At 37.5% G+C, this 21,447-nt stretch overlaps 2 protein-coding genes across 2 annotated transcripts; one reads left to right on the forward strand and one right to left on the reverse strand.

Annotated features, from left to right (window-relative positions):
• The first annotated feature begins 13,618 nt into the window (after window positions 1–13,618).
• On the forward strand, window positions 13,619–14,140 carry LOC113294969. The gene has a single exon (XM_026543336.1). The coding sequence runs from the start codon at window positions 13,619–13,621 to the stop codon at window positions 14,138–14,140; it is 522 nt and encodes a 173-aa protein (XP_026399121.1).
• A 1,497-nt stretch (window positions 14,141–15,637) lies between these two features.
• Window positions 15,638–20,311, reverse strand: LOC113297929 (RNA-dependent RNA polymerase 2-like). The gene is made up of 4 exons (XM_026546534.1): window positions 19,693–20,311; window positions 17,299–19,193; window positions 16,744–16,894; window positions 15,638–16,645 (listed from the first exon to the last, which is right to left on the reverse strand). The coding sequence occupies exons 1-4, from the start codon at window positions 20,221–20,223 to the stop codon at window positions 15,893–15,895; spliced, it is 3,330 nt and encodes a 1,109-aa protein (XP_026402319.1). The 5' UTR covers window positions 20,224–20,311; the 3' UTR covers window positions 15,638–15,892.
• Window positions 20,312–21,447: the final 1,136 nt, after the last annotated feature.

A 21,447-nucleotide genomic window follows, 5' to 3' on the forward strand; every position in this document is an offset into this window, starting at 1 on the left:
CTTGGTGATCCATTCCAAATGTTGCATGTTGTCTTCAAGGTTGTTTTGATATTACCATAAGTTTCTTTGTTCCAAAGTTTTACCCTTACCTTAACACCCCTAGGTTTTATGGAAATTTTTATAGCAAAAGATCCTTTATGATTAGTTTTCCAGCATTCAACTATGATATCTTTGTAATCTTGGTGATTAAGCCAAGGCCCAAAGAATTTGAAGGTTATATGGCCTTGTTTCTAGTTAAGATTGGTATTGAGAATGACTGGGTTATGATCAGATCTTATGGATGGGAGGTTTGAAATGGTAGAGTTAGGGAATAAATCTAACCAATTATCAGTATCTAGACCTTTATCTAGTCTTTGTTCAGTAAGAAGTGTGCATGTTCTTCTATTGGTCCAAGTAAAGGGGCATTCAGTGTAACCTAAATCAGTTAGATTAGCTTCTTCAAGCTTTTTTAAGAAGATGTCAGCTTCAGAAGAATCTATTGGGTGTTGACTAAATTTTTCATAATCAAAGAGGACAAAGTTTAGGTCTCCCATTATTAGCCAAGGTAAGGTGTTATTCTTGCTTGTGTTTTATATCATTTTCCAAGAATGCAGTTTATCAGGAGTAGTATAGGGGCTACCATAATAACTTGTGAAAAGTCGGGGACTGCCTACATTAGGATAAACAATGTCACTAATATGATTGTTATTAAGTTTGTTTTCCAAGCTAGGGCCATACCACCAGCAGTATTAACTTTACCTTTTGGTTCAACAAACCAGAAGTTGGTGACATCTATGTGGCTAAGGATTTGTTTAAGGTTCTTACATTATTGTTTAGTTTCAGATAGGAAAAAGATATCTTGGGTGTGTTTATTTAACATATTATTTAAGTGTCTACTGGTATTATGTTTCCCTATACCTTGACAGTTCCAAGTTAAGACTGTAAAGAATTGCCAGAAATAAGAAACACTTGGGTAGACAAAGATAAGGACAAAGTAAGGTGGTAATGTATAGATATGACTTTCATGGTGGGTGTGTGAGGTCTCATGATCATCTCATAAAAACTAACATGTATTTGGGTATATAATATACTTAAAATTGTAATTTGTAAGGATGGAATATGAGTTATTACCTCAGCATTGCCTTGGCTCCCACCACAGGGATAGTAGTCATAGTTGCTAAGTGCTCCAGTTCCATATCCTTGTCTTGGAAGTTGATCCTTTTAGGTGGTGGAAATTGATCCCAAATATTAACCATTTGTTCAGAGGGACTAGAAATCAGTTGATTTTTCCTTTTGGGATCTGAAGGGGTAAGGGAATTTTGGACAAACACATTTTTGAGTTTAGACTCTTTCTTTATTCTTTCCCAAAGCAGTTTCTTTTGGGTGTTAAAATCTTCATTTATTTGAGCTTGAATATCAGATAAGGAAGGTAAGGATTGATAGGGGTTTGGAATGTTGGGGGTAACTTTTGGGAATATGTTGGTTGGGTTCATAGTGTGGTCATTCTTATGATCTGCATGTTGGTTTTGCATTCTTGCAACAGCTTTGATATTGTTGTTTCTTTTCTTTTGGTGAATGTCTTTGTTTTTGTAGTTCTCCAAGATTCTTCTATGTTTCTTCTGACAAGCAAGAGTATCCATATTTTCAGTTGGAATGTGTTCAGTGATGGGATCTTGGAGACCAGTTTGAAGATTACATAATCTGGAGGTCCATCCAGTTCTTCAATACTATTTTTTTATAATAATATATCTTTGGACAAGTCTCATTTTGATGGCAAATTCCTCAGTTGCATCCTTATCAGAGCAACATTTTTTTTTGATGATCGGGGTATTGATTTTGGGGAAGAATTTGTACTTATGGATGTGTTGGATTGAGAGTGGTTGTTGATACGGTTGTTATTGTCTTCTTTTTCCTCACAGAGAGGGTCTGGGTGATCAAGGATTCTACAGATTTTGCAGAAGGCAATGCCATTCAGAGCATAAGCAAACTCAAGCCAGTGAGAGATAGTTGGAGTTTCGTAGGCATCTATAAATTTAAGATCTCTAGTGATATCAATGTTGAGTAGGACTTCCAGATTCTTCTCATCACCATCCCTTCCATAAGCTCTTTTTTCCTCTTAAAATATATCAGATGGTTTGAGAATGTTGCCGATATCCGGGATGATATATCTAGGTACTATTTTGACTAGAACCCAGATCATAACAAAGTAAAAATTTGCTTCATCTATGTAGTCAGGACCTAAAGGGGGAACTTCAGTTAAGACAATTAATTTGTTAAAGATACCTCTAGTGCCCCCTTGTCTTAAGACTCTGTAATCTTCAATGCTTCCAAGTCTAAGTGAGTAGTAGTTTCTTCTTTTCCCCAAAGATTGACTTCAGCATCTCTTCTAAGCTCCCAGTTAGAATTGATGAATCTAGAGACAGTTCTGGTGTCATGAGAAGTTTTGCTGCAAAGTGCATGAGAAGTTTTGCTGCAAAGTCTTCCATTAAAAACCCATTTCCAGTTAACTGGTTTCTTATGTAGGATTTTCTCAACATTGATGAAGACTTTAGGGAATAAGTCTTCAGGAATGTTAAGGGATGAGTTCATTTTTTCAACTAGCTACAGATTCATCTTGTTTAGTACCGGATGTTGAGGCCATGGAAACTTTTGAATCAAGATGTAGAATATGATGAGTGAAAGAGATAGAGTTGATGGTTTTGTTAATGGATTTGATCAAGTAAATGGTTTGGTTTGTCAATTTGTAGTGGTAGGCAATAGGATGAGAGTAATGTCTTTTGTTTTTGTTTGGCAGGTGATAGGGATTCAGCTAGTGTTTCCAAGTCCAATCAGAGTGGAGGTACAAATACCATGTGATATCTAGGAGATGCCTGGAAGGATGTAGCAGAATTCTTCTGAATTGTTGGTGTTGTTTGACTACTAGAACCCCTTGTGAGAGAGACATGTCAATGAGCCAAGCAACAGAAAAACATATATTGTATATAACTTGTTTAATCCTAAGTGGCCCGTGAAATCTATTTAAGGTAAGCATATTATTTAATTTTTCCATTTCTAGTGTGTCAGCATTATCTTTGATGTAAGTACTAGTTGGATTATGTGCAAATTTCAAATTAAAGTAAGCATGGATTCTTGGTTGTATTCTAATGATAAGCAGAGAGTTGGATGGTGAGGTTTGGCACGTATTACCAGTGTATTACAAGTCTCTCCGATTTGCAAAGCTGCAGTAGCTTTCAATAGTAGCCTTATAGAGTTGCTAGTTGGGTCCGATGAAATGAATGTTGTATTTGTTAGGCTCAGAAATTTGGTTGGAGTAGCAGTCCGTTAGTTTCAATTTCCAGTCAGCAAAGCTAGAGGTTCAAGTCATCCCATTAGATTTCTATAATATGAGTGTATCAATGGTACGTGTGTTGCTCCAGTCATCCTTGTCCACCGAATTTTCCTTTTTTCCAAGTGGGATGAGGAGCTTAGCCCACCAGCCATCTGTCGAAAGAGGAGAGTAAGTTGCAGTTATGAGAGAGTTAGAAATTTGGCGATGTATAGGGTATAGGAAATGATACTCTATGAGATGGAAATTTGAAACGACATGGTAGGGGTTAAGGAGATGAGTGAAGGGAAAGATTTATCTTCGGGAAGCGTTGCTAATTAATTGTGAAATAACCCACAACCAAACCATGCGATCCTTTAAAAAGGCCTCTTCAATTGTCGGAGATAGTCTCAATTTCTTTCCCTCCTGTTCATCTTCCAATGTTCTTAGATTATAATTGAAGGCATCTGGTTTTTCACTGTGGATAAGAATGATAGGTCTGTTGATCGAAAGGGAAAGCAGAAGTCGCAGGATGTTGATATCGATCCGCGGATTCATTTGTATCCTCATGAATATTGTGTGATTCGATTTCCTTATGGTATTGCTTTTCCCTAAGGATGTGAATCTCCAGAGTTCAAGGAGAACTTTGCATGGTATTTGGATAATTTGCAGCACAGTGTAAATGTGAAGGTGGAGGAATGTTTGCAACAAGGTGGGCCACCCGGTGTTGTTCATGAATTGCTGGTTGATTCTCCCGTTGAGCGGTTTATTCAGTTTTTCAATCAGCCTAAGCCAGCGCCAATCAATAAAGATACTAGCAATCCCTTGGTGCTTCTAGGTGAAGGGAGATTCGGTGAAAGTAGTAGGCAGCATTTCAATGGGGGAAGGGGTGAATCTAGCAATCCGCCTAAAAGGATAGAGGGTGATGATGTGGAAATGACTGATGGATGGTGTTGAGTCTCCCTCTCCTACTATTAGACCTCGTCGTACCGGTTTCGATGATGATGATGACTGGATTTTGTATGCATATCATCCAAAATTTGGGTAATTTCAAGTACATGGGGGTGTTGCTGTTTGTTGATCGTTTTCTTGTATCTGGTTTAAGCAGGGTTGGACTTCAATCCATTACTCACCCTGCTGAGGCAAGATTCATGGTTCGGAAGTTGGCTGCATGGCCTTGGAGAAGTGATGAGCCAATACATTTTCCATTGATGGACGCACTTTGCCCTGTGACAGGTCAGATTGGACGAGCTATCTTTGTCGGACAAACCCAGGACACCACCGATCCAGCCTCCGATCCAGTCCAACCAGCAACCGATTCTGACGGTGGAGTTCCAGCAACCGTTGTACCAAACAGGCTGAGCAGGATGAAGGGATTGGAGTTATACCAGAGAATTTTGTTGGGGGTCAACAATCTCCAGTTCACGGGGTGCGTCCTTTTGTGCCATCTATGCGAATGACTCGGAGACGAACCCGTAGTGTCAGCCAAGGAACTCGAAGTAAGACTTGTTAGAATCAGAAATAAGTAAAAATGGTTTTCTTCAATCTCCATGCCCTGAAACTCTAAGAAAGTAATTATCTTTTTTGTTCTAGTACTAGTCAAGAGAGGGTGAGGTGTTATTGGTTGTTTTCTGTTTATACTATTTTGGACTATGTTTAGTTGATGGATATTGTAAGGGTGTTTGTGATTGGTGGGTAGTGTTAACTTTATGGTATTTGGTTTATCTTGATCATGTATGTGATGAGGTTGTTGTTGATGATGTGATGGTGTTGTTGTTTATAGTGGATCCGAGAGTGACTGATTAGGAATTTGATATAATCCAGCAAGTAAATTAGAATTGGCTTTCAGGGGTATGAGTAGGTGATAGGATTTCAGGGATTTCACATGTGAAAACTTTTTGAAGATATGAATAATAGGATATAGGGATATGGATATAAAATGATGGGTCTGACTGCTAGTGATAGATAACTTGTATTTGATTTGATTAGGTCTAGCTATCAGAGAACTGACTTTTCCCATGAAGAAACAATGATTGGCATTAGTGAAATTGGTGATGATGTCAGCATTATAAGAAGAACCTGTGATATCATCCATTCCTGGAGATTCTGAGATGCTTGTAGTATTAGTAATTTCTGCAAAACTTGTAATACTTGTAAACTTTGTAATTTCTGTAATTTCTGTGACTCTTGAGACTCCTGTGATGCCTGTGATATTTTCCTTAGGTGAGTTGTTGCAGTTTCATATGTGATTTTGAGCAAAATGCTCCATAAGGATTAGGATTGAGGGCACAAGAGAGATATCTAGTACTAGGTGAAAGGATCAGCAATGCGAACCAAAGAGAACGATGAAGAAAGTAGAGATCAGGTTAAATTTCGGAGGAGTCCGGTGAAGGAAATTGGTCGTTATGTCACAAGAAGACAGGAATAACGGATAGAAGATGCCGGAAGAAGAAATTCAGGGAGAAATGAGAGAGAGAGAGTCGTACATATGAGAGAGAATCATTATAATAAAGTCATCACCTAAACCGTCATATATGGTGTTATTTACTTCTTTACGGTTCAATTATTAGTTTCATTACTTATTTACGGTCCAATCATTAGTTTCATTACTTGTGGAGTTAGAAAACAGCAGCTACACTAAGAAAACACCGCTTAATTTGGGGCCCTGGAAAATAATTAGGAGCCTCACCAAATTTATACCCACGCCAGAAAAGATAGGGGGCTTCCAAAATGATGGTGAAAATACCATTTTACCCTTCTCTAATAACTAACCCAAAAATCCTATTAACACTTAAGATAGGCCCCAATTTTCATTCCAACCCAAAACTCTTCTTCTTCTCCTCCCCTCCCTCTCTCTGCCGTCCCCATTTTCTCTATTAACGACTGTGGAGAATTTTTTTTTCTTTATCGTCGAAATCGTCGATGCGAAAACTTTAATTCACGATTAACTTTTTCTACAAACATGATACGTACCAAGACGACTGCTAGACTAGCGAGTCAAATCCCTAATCTCGTCGATACCGTTAAAGCGAAGGTGTATTCGAGAACCAGAAAGAAAACAAATCATCCGGAGAAAAATATGGCTCCAATCCTCTACTCTAAATTGGGTTTGCGTTTAATTTGATGTTCTATTGAAAAATTAGGTTTTCAACTGCAAAATTGGATTTTCAAAAACCGAGTCGTTAATCACGAGGTTTTATTTTCTTAACGATTTTTGATCTGCATATTCACTCCATCAAAAATCGTTAACCATTAGTAATAGGTGAAAACGACTTTAGTGTAGTTATGTGCCAGAGCATCGAGTCGTTAAGCATATAAGTGAACTGTAGACGATTATTTAGACGACCATTTTTAATCATCAACGACTCTATGATATGCCAAATCACTTCTCTGTCCCAAATAATGAAAGGTTCGTCAATAAAATTGTAATATGTTAACGATTCTTTTTTGACGATTAATTTAAAAAATAAACGATCTATACAATACATATGTAGCTCCTCTGTCAAAAAAATTGTAAGGGTCGTAAAGGAAAAAAAGTTGAATCGTCAAGCATAATTTGAGAATCGTTAATGAAGTACATCGGGTCGTCAATTTTTTTTAAGGGTCGTTTATTTTAAGATTTTTTCCTAACGACCATTGAACTGATATTTTGTTGTCTTTCGCCTATAGTAGCAAGAATAAAAAAGATAATCTTCCCATGCTAACTCCTCCATCCAAACCTCCCCGCAACGAAAAATACCTAAATGCCGGTCCATTACGAGGAAGAAAACCGAGTGAGATAGCCTTTTGTATCCGCGAACCAAGAGGCAAAGGTAATGATTCGTCAGCTTTATCCTGTCCTGTTGTGTCTGTTACTGGAAGCGATGAAGAAGATGTCGCGGAACATGAAGAAATTCCTTTAGGAGGTGAATATGTTGCTTATGATGATGATGATGTTTTGTGTTTTCAGTTGGGGAAGCCGTATGCCCGATATGAAGTGCTTCGTGAGAAAAAGTTTGAGTTCGACGAATGCTACAGTATCTTGGAAGGCACTACCTTTAATTACGCCATTTATGGTTAAGTGTATAAGTGCACCGTTATTATCTATTGTATTTCATTTCCTTCAATGTATCGCTATGAAAGATGTTTTCCTTGTACGACTCAATGAAATGATTCTATAAAATCAAAAATTATAAAAGATTGTGATAGAGTCGTTACTATTTATAGATGTGGCAATGATGACTCTCATGTAAATATTAAATGGTTTTTTAGGGTCGTCATCTTATATGAATACCAAAATGACGACCCTGATAGTTATTTTTGCCGAGAGCATTTAATTAGAGAGTCGTCATGTTCTAAACAAATTCATCTAACGACTCTAGGTGACCCAACCAGCTGGAGTCGTCAATTTTATCGCACTTGGTTGACGATTTTTCATAACCTGCAAAAGTTGCAGGTTAGAGTCGTCAACTGTTGTGTCAAATAATTGACGACTCGTTAGGGTCGTTAGTTTATAAGCCACTCGACCTTACGACTCTCACTCTGAGCTAATGCATATTTTCTTTTATCAAAATTTTATCCCTAAATTTGATTTTAATCTAACTAAACTAATTAACAACTAATTAACTTAATTAACACTAATGATTTAGGGGTAGTTTAGCCATTAAAAAAATGAGATAAGGGATAACCACTAATTACTATTTCATGATCTTTTTTGTCCTGTAGTGTGAGGCCCCTAATTAAGCGGCGTAAGAAAACCCTCTTGTTATATTTGTCATTTTCTTCTCCATGGACAATGTCAATTAATCATATAGATAATGTCTGTATATATGCTCGACGCTTCTCCTTTTCTTTTTTTTTCTTTTTTTAGTTTTTGACACATTTGGGTGCATCTTAGAGGACACCCTTGTCGAAAATTAGTGCATCTTCTGCATCTTACTGAGTGGAGTTATCTTTCTTAATCTTAGCATGACACTTAATTTAATCTTTTCTAGAATTTTCTAAGTCTACTTCTATTTTTTGGTTTATTTCCTAGTTTGATTGTTTTCCCTTTTCTAGTCTTTTGAAACCTATATAAGGGTCTGGCATTGTAGAACTTATTCACACCGATTACTACTACTAGTTTATGAGAATTGTCTTTCAGTATTCTTTCTTCTTAATTCCTTGATTCTTGTCTTTGTTTATCATAGCATTTTTCTGTTATGGTATCAGAGCAAGGTTGAGTGAAACCTGTTTGATAAAAATCCTGAAAGAGAAGTCTAGTTTTTTATTTGTATAAAAAGAGAAATCTGTTCTTGTTTATTTTTTTTGTGAAGATGAATAGTAGTAATTCTGCTCAAGCTTGTGTGGAGAAACTTGTAGGTAATAACTACAAGTATTGGAGTCTTTGTATGGAAGCTTATCTGCAAGGTCAAGATTTGTGGGATCTTGTTTGTGGAGATGAAGTTATGCCTGCAGAAATTCAAGAGGATGCTGAAGCAGCTGTTGCTAACGAGAATGCCGAAGCGCGAAAGAAGTGGATGATAAAGTGCGGAAAAGCTTTGTATGCTTTGAGGACATCAATCAGTAAGGATTATATTTATCATGTTCGTAATGAGACGTCGCCACAAAAAAATTGGAATGATCTTAAAAGGTTAAATATAAAGAAGGATATCGCCAAACTACAATTTCTTGAGAACGATCTTGCAACATTAAGTCAAGGAAGTATGTCTACCTCTGATTTGTTTTTGAAAGTTAAAAATCTTTGTTATAAAATTTCAGAATTAGATGAGAAGGAGCCAATCAGTGAAGCTCGAATGCGGCGTCATATCATTCGTTGTTTGAAAAAGGAATTCATTCCTTTTATTTCTTCTGTACAAGGGTGGACATCTATCATTGAGTTAGAAAATCTTCTTTCTAACCAGGAAGCATTAATGAAGCAAATGTCAGAAAAGCATAGCTCAGAAGATGTACTTTTTATCAAGTGTGGAAAGCCTAATCATGTAGCAAAATTTTGTCGTACAAAACCTGAAGAATGGCTTGAATGCACTAGGTGTGGAAGACGAGGTCACAATCAGCAAAGATGTTTTGCAAAACTTGGAGATGAAAAGCAAATACAGTTCATGAGAAGCAAGAAGATAACCCAAAGTGGAGCAATGTTTTTCAATGGAAGTTGATGATGTGAAAGAAACTAAGAAGTTGAGTAATACGAACGTTTCTATTGATTATGGAAAGGAATGGATTGTCAATTCTGGTTGTTCTCATTATGCAGCTGGAGATGCATCTTTACTCTCGTCAGTTCGTAGACATGATGGAGGACAATCTATTGTTACTGATGATAAATCGGTGCATCCAGTGGTGAATGAAGGGAAGCTGAATATGAAAGTTAACAACATAAGCTGTGATAATATAACTATAGATGATGTTTATCATGTGCCGGGACTGAAGAAAAATCTTTTATCTGTTCCTCAGATTACCAAGTCAGGAAGGTATGTTCTTTTTGGTCCTAATGATGTAAAAATTATCGAGAATATACAATCTTTGACTGCTGATATTCTTTTTACTGGAAAGAAAAAAGAATATTTGTTTGTTATGACTGCAAATGAGGCTTTTGTGGAGAATACTAGTCGCAATGATCGCGCATCTATCTGGCATGCAAGATTAGGTCATATAGGCTACCAGCTGTTACACCAAATATTATCGAAGAAGTTGCTTGAAGGTATTCCTGATCTGGAAAAAATACAACATGATGTGATTTTCCAAGGCTGCCAATTTGGTAAGTCTCATCGCCTTTCGTTTGAAAATTCAGTTAACCGTTCATCCAAGATGTTTGAGTTAGTACATTCAGATGTAATGGGTCCAACCAGAACACCAAGTTGCAGTGGTCTTCATTACATGTTAATTATTGTTGATGATTTCTCAAGATATACATGGGTGTATTTTATGAAAAACAAAAGTGAAGTTTTCTCAAAATTTCTGGAGTTCAAAAATTTAGTGGAGAAAGAGTTTGGGGCAAAAATAAAATGCTTGCGAACTGACAATGGAGGTGAATATATGCCAGATGAGTTTCTTAACTATTGCAGCCAACATGGTATTCGTCGACACATGACATGCCCAAGCACTCCTCAACAGAATGGGGTAGCAGAACGGAAAATCGCACATCTTACCTCAGTTAGCTTATCATGGTTGCACGATAAGCATCTTCCTAGAGAACTTTGGGCCGAAGCAATGCAATGTTCTTGTCATGTGATTAATCGATTACCGCCATGGCCAGGTACTGAAAAATCTCCATTTGAAATTTTATTCAATAGAAAACCAGATGTGAGTTACTTTCGTATATTTGGGTCTGTTTGTTATGTACATGTTCCTAAAAGCAACAGAACTAAACTAGACCCAAAAGCAAGGAAGTGCATTTTTGTGGGTTATGATCCATGTAGAAAGGGTGGAAATGCATGAATCCAGAAACAAAGAAGTGTGTTACTTCTCGAGATGTGGTGTTCGATGAGGTATCAACATATTATACAAATTCTAACGATGTTACCATCTTGGAGTATGATGATGATATTGTAGCTGTAAATGGGGAAAATTCAGAAAATTCCCAAGTGGTTCTGGTTGATGACATTGGTAACATTCCATCTGATGACGATACTTTAAATGACAAGGAGAGTAACTCTTCAGATTCAAATAATCAAGAAGGGTCGCCAAGAAGGTCAACAAGAGCAAGGAAGCAACCAAATCATTTAAAATATTATGAGGTACAACTAAATCCTTCTACTGTGACATCTTGTTTTCTTTCAGGAAATATGGTTGGTCTTGAGCCTTCATGCTACAAAGAAGCTCAAGCAATTTTAGAATGGGAGAATGTGATGCAAGAAGAAATTTCAACCCTAGAAAAGAACAATACATGGGAGTTTGTACCTAAGCCAAAAGACACAGGTCTTGTGACTTGTAAATGGGTTTACAAATTAAAAAATAAAACTGATTGGACTATCGATCGATACAAAGCACGTCTAGTTGCTCTTGGATTTTCACAAAATTATGGGTTGGATTATGAAGAAACGTTTAGTCATGTTGCAAAGATGGTAACTGTAAGAAGTGTTATCTCTTTTGCAGCATACAATTCTTGGAATTTATGGCAATTTGATGTGAAGAATGCATTTCTCTATGGTGAATTAGATCGAGAAATTTTTATGGAGCAGCCTCGTGGTTTTATTTCTGAAAAGTACCCAGACTATGTTTGCCGACTGAAGAAGGTGTTGTACGGTCTGAAACAAGCTCCCCGAGCTTGGTACGGTAAGATTGCTGAATATCTTACATTTTGTGGTTTAAAAATTTCAGATTCAGATTCCAGCTTTTTTGTTAAGATGAAATCAGGTATGTGTACCATGATCTTGTTATATGTGGATGATATGATAATTACTGGAGACGATGTTGCTGAAATTGCACATCTTCAAAGTGATTTATCAGTTCGATTTGAAATGAAAAACTTGGGAGAAGTTGGATGTTTTCTTGGGCTTGAAGTAGAAAAAGCGAATGGTTATTTTGTCTCTCAAAAAGGGTATGCTACAAACTTAATGAAACGATTTAGCATGGATGAAGCAAAACCAATGGTTACACCTATGGAGACTTGTCTCAAATTACAGAAAGATGAAGGAAAGTTACTAGAAGATGCAACCTTATACAGACAACTTGTGGGTAGTTTAATCTATTTAACTATCACAAGACCTGATATTTTATATGTTGTTGGAGTTGTTTCTCAGTTTATGGAGAAACCTTGTGTTTCTCACTGGATTGCTGCAAAAAGAATTTTACGTTATGTGAAAGGTACTTTAGAGTATGGGCTAATGTACAAAAGCAGTAAAGAATTCTCTTTGCGTGGGTTCGTTGATGCAGATTGGGCTGGTGATGTAAATGATAGACGTTCAACTACTGGGTATTGTTTATATATAGGCTCAACGGCAGTTTCTTGGTGCAGTAAAAAACAACGTATTGTGGCTCTTTCCAGCACTGAAGCAGAATATGTGGCATCAACTATGGCTACACAAGAGTGTGTTTGCCTGAAAAGACTAATTGGTGATATCAATAAGAAGGTGAATTACCTAGTACCAATCAAATGTGATAACCAAAGTGCAATGAGGCTCGCAGCAAACCCGGTGTTTCATGCTCGCAGCAAGCACATTGAAATTCAGCATCACTTTGTCCGTCAGAAGGTGCTTAATCGAGAAATTGAGCTACATAACATTCCAAGTGAAGAACAAGTTGCAGATGTCTTTACTAAAGCACTTGGAAGAGTTAAATTTGAAGAATTCAGAAGTGCTCTTGGAGTATTTGATCGTGAGTATGCACTAGGGGGGGTGTTGAAAATTAGTGCATCTTATGCATCTTACTGAGTGGAGTTATCTTTCCTAATCTTAGCATGATACTTAATTTAATCTTTTCTAGAATTTTCTAAATCTACTTCTGTTTTTTGGTTTATTTCCTAATTTGATTGTTTTTATTTTTCTAGTCTTTTGAAATCTATATAAGGGTCTGGCATTTTAGAACTTATTCACACCGATTACTACTACTAGTTTATGAGAATTGTCTTTCAGTATTCTTTCTTCTTAATTCCTTGATTCTTGTCTTTGTTTATCATAGCATTTTTTGTGTTAACCTTTCTCGTTGATAATAATTATTCTATGGTTATCAGTGACGCCATATAGAATATGCCTTCTCTTGTTCAAAAAAAAGAAAAAAATGCTTGCAAGATAGGGTTTCTTCTAAAACAAAATACACAAGTGATCGAAATTAGCTGTCCTAGTTGTTGCTCGACGTTCCATCATCAACTAGATATGTCAAAGAATAGGGACACATGACATTGGCATGCAACTATATACAATTCCACTAATCTCCAGTGCACTGAATCAGCAAGCCATAAGAAATCCACAGCACCGCTAATCCCTGTCATTAACATTTGTTAAACATAGCCGTTGGGAAATTAATTAATAAAATAAACAAATCAACTAAACTCGGGATTATCGGGGAATACAGTTGTACAGTAGGTCCGGATTAGCATGACGTTGAAGTCATAACACGTCTAGTCACCGGCTACACCCGGTCACACGCCAACCAATTGTCTTCTTTGCCCGTTATCATTATTCTCCCCTATATTTCTCATTCTCATTCCTTTCACACAAACCAAAAACCCTAGAAAAGGAGAAAGATAGAAGAAAGAGTCCACAGAGCGAGCGATAGATAGAGACAATGGAGAGAAAAACAGAGCTTCACGTTTAGAAGGTCATCAGTTCATCAGTTCATCAACACACTCAAGAGAAAACCCACACACCCTTTTTCTTCTTTCTTTCCTTCTTCGGTGGAAATTGAAATCAGTGAGAAATAATGGAGAATTCTGGAGTCGGGATGAGCAGAGGAGGAAGCGGAGAAGTATTGGAGCCATTAAGTGAAGAAATGGCAGATATTGTTTATGCAAATAATAATCGAGGGTGTTGTTTTTGGATTCCATGTTTAGGTTCATATAATCGACGATCAGAAACTGATAGATTAGTCTGGTGGGATCGTGATAGAGATAATCGGACGCCTGAAAGTCATCACAGCGAAGATAAATGGTGGAAGAAAGGATGGAATGCTATCATGAAAGTAAGAGAATGGTCTGAAATAATGGCAGGTCCCAAATGGAAAACTTTTATACGCCGATTTAATAAGAACGGGAATAACAATAAATCGGGGAAATTCCAGTATGATCCGCTGAGTTATGCACTTAATTTTGATGAAGGTCCAGGGCAAAGTGGTCAATCAGATGAAGATTATGCTTACCGTGATTTCTCTTCGAGGTATGCCGCCATTCCTATCTCTGCTAAATCGTCAATGGATCTCGGTAAAGATGGACCATCTTTTGTTTGATGGGATTAAAATATTCACCGTTTGATTAATATGCGCCTGTGATGCTGAAATGCGCTGGCTGTTTAAAGTGAGCCACTTGCGATCATTGAGAGAGAGATATTCTTTTATTCTTCTACTTGGATTGGAGATGGTGGTTGTGGCTGTGAACTTTGACTTTTTGATGGGGGCAAAACAGGTGGCTCTGGTGGGGTCTTAGGTTTCTTTTTTTGTTTTTTTTCTTTTAATTGTGATGATGATTTGTGCGGTGATGGTGGTGGAGGATTTCTTATTTATTTGTATAGAAAAGATACCTGCAAATAAGAAACTTAATGAAACTTAATTAATAAATAAGATCAATGCAATGATTATAGTTAGTTGGGAGGACTTGTAATTTACTCCTCTTTTTGTTTATTTTTACAGAATTTTTGTTTTGTCTTTTCCATTAATTAAAGAATTGAGTTTAGCTGAAGTTTTAGTGAAAATTATTTTGTTTTTTATGTTTCACATGGAGTGTTTTCTGTATTTTGTTCTTCCATAGTTATTGCTTTTGTCACTGCATAGCCCACCAAAACTTTGGTGAAACGGCTCATTTTGATGGAGAAAACAAAAGAGTGAGGTCATAAAACCCTTGCTTACATCGGGTATATCTTATTGTCCTCACGGCAGTGTTTCTTAAAAAAAAAAAAAAAAAAAAACGCAAAGTGGCTCAGTGTTGAGCCGAGTGGGGTGTGAATGGATCTTCACTTTCTTATTTGGTGTTGTTGCAAGGTGTCCCCTATCCAGAAAAAAGGTGCCAAGTTTACATATACATTTAGATTTGGTAAGGTCTAGCCCCTATGGGCTAGATTGAGTTGCTAGATTGGCCAAAAAAATTATTGCAAATCAAGAAAAAAGTATGGGAAAAAAGTTAACAGTATTTATATCTACTTCTCTCCTAGCATTTCCTCGCAGTTCAACTAGCAACGAGATTGAAACGATGAACTGTTCTGCGCTCAAAAAGTAACTTTAACGCTGAACCATTCAGCGCTCCATACTTTTTACTAAGAGAGAACGTGATGGAGAGAGAGGAAAAAGAGGGAGAGAGAGAGGAAAAAGAGGGAGAGCGAAATGGTAATGATTAGTTGTTTGGAAAATTTTGATAGGACTTAGGAGGTTGCCCTAACTTACGTGGATGGCCAATCTAGTTGCTAGATTAGAAAACCATACGGATTAGCCTAAGGAGACGTTGAGTCTAGGAAGGGTCTCCGGTGTCGAGAGATAATTTTCGGAGTATCTAAAATGAATAAGCAATACATATGGCATTATTGCTAGATTTGATTTGTCACTTATGAGACCTCTTATTCCGAAGCATCCAAAAATGAATGATCAAAGGATATATGATATTAAAGTTAGATTTCACACTTATGAGCATCAGGATTCTAATCCCGTTCCATTAAATACTGTATCAGACTAAGATCGGTAAGAAGCAACGGCAGATATGCAGTACACCTAATCTTGTGACTTCTAAGATTAAACTTGTTTTAAGACTGAAAAGGAGTTTTTAGGATAACATAATTGTTTCAGAAAAGGTTCAACAAACTCGCAACACAGCTGACATTCCTAAGCATATTTACATACTTGAAAAAGAGTAAAGCACCTTCAAAAGAAACTTTTACAACACAAAATCCCCCGTGGCCTGTAGTCTTCAACTAAACTTCCCATACCGATAATGTAAGGTGACAAACTCGTAATTTGTACAGTTTCTGATCTGCTACCAGCTGCATAGCATCCAATTTATGTTCTGGCAGTCCTCCGTTTTTGCTTTATATCAAGCAACTTATCACCAAAAATCCATGGAAAGCTCAAAAAATTCTTACCATCTGCAGAGTAATTTGGATGATAAGTTACATGATACCATGCTGAGGCCATCTTCTTGTGTTCATGGTTCCTGCAGCTACTGTGGAACCATTCTTTTGCTTCTTTCTGTAAAGTCTTGGTGGAGTCTATGATTCGATCTTTCATATCTGTGTATCTCCTTTTGTCTTTTTGTAAATATGCTGACAAATCCCTCAGATTACCAGTTAGCATCTCTTCTTCAGTTTCTGCTCCATAGTAATCCATCAAACAAATCAGTTTCTCTGCATACATGTTTCTGTGACTTTCAGCAGTTTCTAGGTATTTTTCAAATCCATTCTCTTCGAGATCAGCATCATAAGTATATTGACCTTGACCAACTAATTCCATTGAGTTCTCTTTTCGATCAAGTGTTGCACGGTAGAGTTTTCCTAATACTCCAGAAGAAGGGTACATGGCCCTGTCTTCCCTCTCCATGAAATCTGGATACTCCCTAGGTCTCAACACTCTTGGCATCTCTGCTGGTGCTCCAGTCTTGGCAAAATCAACGGCCATGGAATGAAGAGTTGCTAACTCGAGGCATTTTGAACTCCTGGCCTTTTCTGGTTCACGGTCTGCATGAACCAAGTGTGCAGTGGAGATCATGCCAAGTGTGTCGTTTATCATGTAATCGACGAAGAATTTTTGGATTTCCTGCATATGAGTAGGTGAGAAAAACACCTTGTGAATTGGGTTTTAATGCGTTAAATTTTGATAGTTTATACACATAATGAGGTCCACTAAATATTCACCTCAATAGTAACATCATGATCCATTATGCGAGGTCTACGAGCAATGTAGTCCATTGGTGTATCATTCCGCAACGGGATGAGATTTTCATCCCAGCATACAAAATACAAGTCACCATCCAGATCACCACCAGAGCATTCATTTGGATGAGGCCTGTAATGAAACACCATTTGTTAGAGAAAACTCTTTTGGCTAAAAATTGTCCCAAGACCTTCCAGTTAGGAGTCACATCATTTATATGGGCTTCTGCTCATTAATCCAAACAGACAATTAGCAATCCACTTGCAAAAATTAGGCTTTTTAGGGGTTTTACTTTCCTATTAGTGTTTTACTTGTGGATGCTCAAGATTGCTTCATTTATCAAATAATAAGTTTTGTCTTAGAGACTATGAATCACCTTCTAGCTAAGCTAAGGCAAAATTGACTTGTATAAAATGATTAATTGCTTACTTACTTTGCAATATTTCAATGATGTGAAGCCTATAAGTGTAACTAATTCACGCCTCTCCTACTTAACAAATGGGAGAAATAATGAAGATAAAGAAGAAAGAATATACCTCTCTCCTTTTTGGGGAAAAACTAGACAATCTGTCAAGCCCTTCGCTTCTAATAGTGGTTCATAGACGGCATTGAGCACTCTGATATCACCTGGATGAAGACAAGGATTCTTGGTGACAACCACTTTCCCCACTACTATTGCTGTCTTATCCTTGACCATGTGAAAAAACGGCTGACTACCGCATTGAAGTTCTTCCGCTGTCATGGTCACACGGACATATGCTTGACCATAGTCTAATGTGGCAGTTTCATCCAAGCATCCGATCAAAAGTCGGCCCTTCGGAACAAAGATACGGGATCTACTTCTGATATCCGATAACTGCTGATCTCGATATTCCCTTAGCATCATGAAAAGGTAAGGCTCTGAGCTTGGTTCATAACCCTGAAGCAACATTTGTAGTAGTATGCGCTTAATCTCACCCGCATTCATCCCTCCCAAGCCTCTAATAGCAACCTCACGATTTGTTAAGATTTGATCAAGAAGATGAATTTGGGCTTGTTGCAATGCTATAAATTTCTCATCCTCTATCCCCAAAGTAGAGAGAAGAGTAACAATCTCCCGGTTTAAATAGCAAGGCATCCATTGACTGCAACTAGTGATACAAAGCATTCTATTCTTTGAACTAAATTTTTTCATGCTTTCCCTCAGAGATAGCTTCCGAAAGGAATTACGGTCAACGACTAGAACGCCCTTATACCCCCCGTATCGAATTTGAAAAGCCCACGGCATATGCTCCAACTCACACTTCTTAGAAACTGTTTTGGCAAAAGAGAGTGAAATTTTACCAATCCCATCTGAGAAACAATACTTAATTCCATCAGTGGAAGCTTCAATGTCAGGAATCGTTTCAACATCTTGTTGCGGAACGTCAAGCGCTTGCTTAGAAGAACTAAACAACTGACCCATTCTTGCTGCACATTTCGACACACTTCGGATACTATTAAAACAACCCATCCATTCCCTAATGTCTTTTGCACTTATTTTGTCATTAGACGCAAACATCCATACTGAACTTGAACGAAGTTGGCTTGCTGAGAAGGCTAGGAACGCGAACCTCTTGGTTCCGATCACAATCCCATTACTGAGAACAGACAATATGCGATGGTATATACTAGTTCTATATGGTTTCGAGAAGATACCTTGCTCAATACTTGTTGTAACAGCATCAGATTGGAGTTTACCCCAATCTTCTTCAACAAAGGTAACCCTCATAAAATCAGATACATGTTCCGCAAAATGCTTGACGACGTAATTCCAGGATTCTACTTCAGGACCCAACAGATAGATTTTAGTAGGGGTAATGAGGGCCCTATGACAACTCATTAATTCATTGTTTTTCAACTTTCTCTCTGATGATGAAGGTTTATGGCCCATACTAGCATGTAGCTGACGCTGAATGAAAGATATAACCTCATAGGAAGTGGACTTCACCTGCCGCAGCTTTCTGAGAATCCTAGTCGCAGAATCCAAGGATAAACTGCTTAGAATCTCAATCACATCAGAATTCACTGCCGGAAAGCTAAGTTTTTGGGCATGAACCAAAGAATTCAGCTGGAAAAGGATCTCATATGGTAACTTTGAATCCGATGGACATCTTATTAGTGGAACTAGATCTGAACTGGAACAAGATTGCTCGACCTGTTCTAGAGAGAAAATCCTAGACTCTCCTTCATAACGCGGGAAGTTGTTAATAATATCAGAAAAGGAAGTTCCCTCATCAAGTTGCCAAACAAACGCAAATGATTTCCCAATTGACTTCAAGGCAGAAAATTCTGTTGTCCGAACCCATAGAAACTCAAAACTTTCCTTAAATATAGAGTACCGAATGTTTCCAACGCTCGCACCATTGTCGGGTTTTGATATTTTGTGATAGATCTTCGGAGCAAATTTAAGCTGAAAAACATTTACATATGTTAATGGTAAGGAATTTCACAGTCACACTTTATCTTCTAAAAATTAAGAAGTGATTTTGTAATCCAAAGCGATAAACTGCGATAAGAACTAAGACCAAACCAAGGAAGAATTTGTAGCTTAAAGTGATAACACAGGTAGTGGAATATGTACGAGCATGTCGTACCCATTTCCTAGCATAATCATATCCATCAAGTATACTAGGTTAAGTCTGCATGCATCGTCACATATAACTTCACACTTAAAATTGTGCTATCAAAATTTATATGACAAAGTGATTATCCTAATCTTGTAAAGCATGAATGCTTCTAGCAAAATGCAATGAGCATGACGAAACTTAGCACAAGAACTTAGGCATAATCACATCCATCAAGTATGCAAGTTAGTCTGCATGCACTGGGCATATAGATTTACACACTCGGTATAGAAATCGCACTGTGTATAGCATGAAAAAAAATCAAAGATATAAGCAAATGTATACCTTCAAAAGAAGTGCATTAGCTTCCTCAGCACCCAAACAATAGCCAGCACTGGAAATAACATCCCCAAATTGAACCACTAATTTATAAGTCTCACCATTCTCAACAACCCAAAACTCAACCCTATGTTTCTCAGGCAAAACATCCACTTTCACACTCTTCCATGACTCCAAAACATTAAACCTATCATTCTGAACCAAGAAACCGACATTCAAAACTCCACCACCAACTCGATTGTACCTTTGAGATGGTCTAACACTGATCTCTTTAAAAGAAGGTGAAATCTTGAGATTAATACCTTGAAAAATAAGTTTCCCAGTTTCCGAGAGATGATTTATAGTGTTGACTGAGTCAATGGTTTCGAATTGAACTAAACCATGACCTTTTGATTTCCAATTTTTATGCTCGGTGAATATTTCTAGGGCATAGACTGTGTCTTTACCTAGTATGTCTTCGAAGAATTTGAGAAGGTCTTTAGCTATGACTGTTAAGGGTATGTTTGATACTCGCAATGTTGTTGCTTTTACAGCCATTGCTGTAGAGACAGGGGAAGAAGATGGATGAGTGCAGTGAGAGACTGAGGGTTTTTCTACTCACAGTGGTTTTTGTTTTTTAATACGGAGAAACTGATGACAAACAAAAGAGAGAGATTCTAGAGAGGGGACTACTTTGACCTGTTTGTGTTTGTGAGCGTGACAGGGGCGAGCATTTGGCCTGTAATCCGCGGATTTAACGGGACCAACCGTTCATTTGCAGATGGATGTCCGGACCGTTCGTTAATGAGTTGGATGCGGATAAATTTTTTGAAATCCAACGGACAACGGATCGGACCCGGATGCAACCTTGAAAATCCGTTGGATATCCATATCCGTTAAATTAAGAGAATTTATATAGTTCTAGAAAATACTATGGATGATTTAGGAATTTTTAAGATTTTTGCTTGGGATGTTGTAAATGACATATTTATATTTGTATACATATATAGGATATGTAGATTTTAAAAGGAGTCATTTGTGTCAGCTTATTTTCTTTACTATAAATTTTAATTAAAACAAATCCATTGGATTATCCGCATCCAATCCGTCCATCCGTGCATCCATTGGATGCAAAATCCGTTGGATATGGATTGGATGCGGATGCCAAATTTGAAATCCGTAGTGCAATGAATTGGATGCGGATGAAGCGAAAACCGGTCCATACCGGCCCATGCTCACCCCTAAGCGTGTGTGTGGTTTGACCTTTTTCTTATCACGAGATTTTATCGTCAACTAAACTTTTGGGCTGATTTGTTAGAGATATTTGGGCTAATGTCACTTGTGAAGTTGTAACTTGTAAGGCCAGCCCGGAATTTTCTTTTGTCTTTCGTAAGAACCCATTAGGCCTATTCCCATGCCACATGCCAAAAAAAGCTGTTTGGCATTACATGTGGCATGGCAAACCTGACGCTCCATTATGGGAAAATCAATAAGCGATAGACTTTCTAGAGCAATATTATGATTATCGATGGTGTTATACATTAAACCGAGCGATTTAAATAGTATCGTTGGCGATACTAATATTATCGACCACTAGATATTTTGTAACGGCTATTTCCCCCTGCTGGTTCCTATATATACGCCATCGTATTTCTCCAAGGTACTCAGACCTACTTCAACCTATATTTCACCAATTTCTCTATCTCTATTCTCATTTTAAATTTCATAATCATCAATGGCGAGGTCCAATGAAGAGAGGAATGTTATTATGAATCGGTTTAG

This window comes from Papaver somniferum, chromosome 7 (assembly GCF_003573695.1).
Source record: "Papaver somniferum cultivar HN1 chromosome 7, ASM357369v1, whole genome shotgun sequence".
NCBI lineage: Eukaryota > Viridiplantae > Streptophyta > Magnoliopsida > Ranunculales > Papaveraceae > Papaver > Papaver somniferum.

Coding starts and splice junctions, on each gene's coding strand:
- LOC113297929 (XM_026546534.1), bottom strand. CDS start 20,223: ATGGCTGTAAAAGCAACAACATTGCGAGTATCAAACATACCCTTAACA. Junction 16,895..17,298: donor TTTCCCCAAAAAGGAGAGAG/GTATATTCTTTC, acceptor GTTTCATTACAG/GCCTCATCCAAATGAATGCT. Junction 16,646..16,743: donor ATCATGATGTTACTATTGAG/GTGAATATTTAG, acceptor ACTCATATGCAG/GAAATCCAAAAATTCTTCGT.
- LOC113294969 (XM_026543336.1), top strand. CDS start 13,619: ATGGAGAATTCTGGAGTCGGGATGAGCAGAGGAGGAAGCGGAGAAGTA.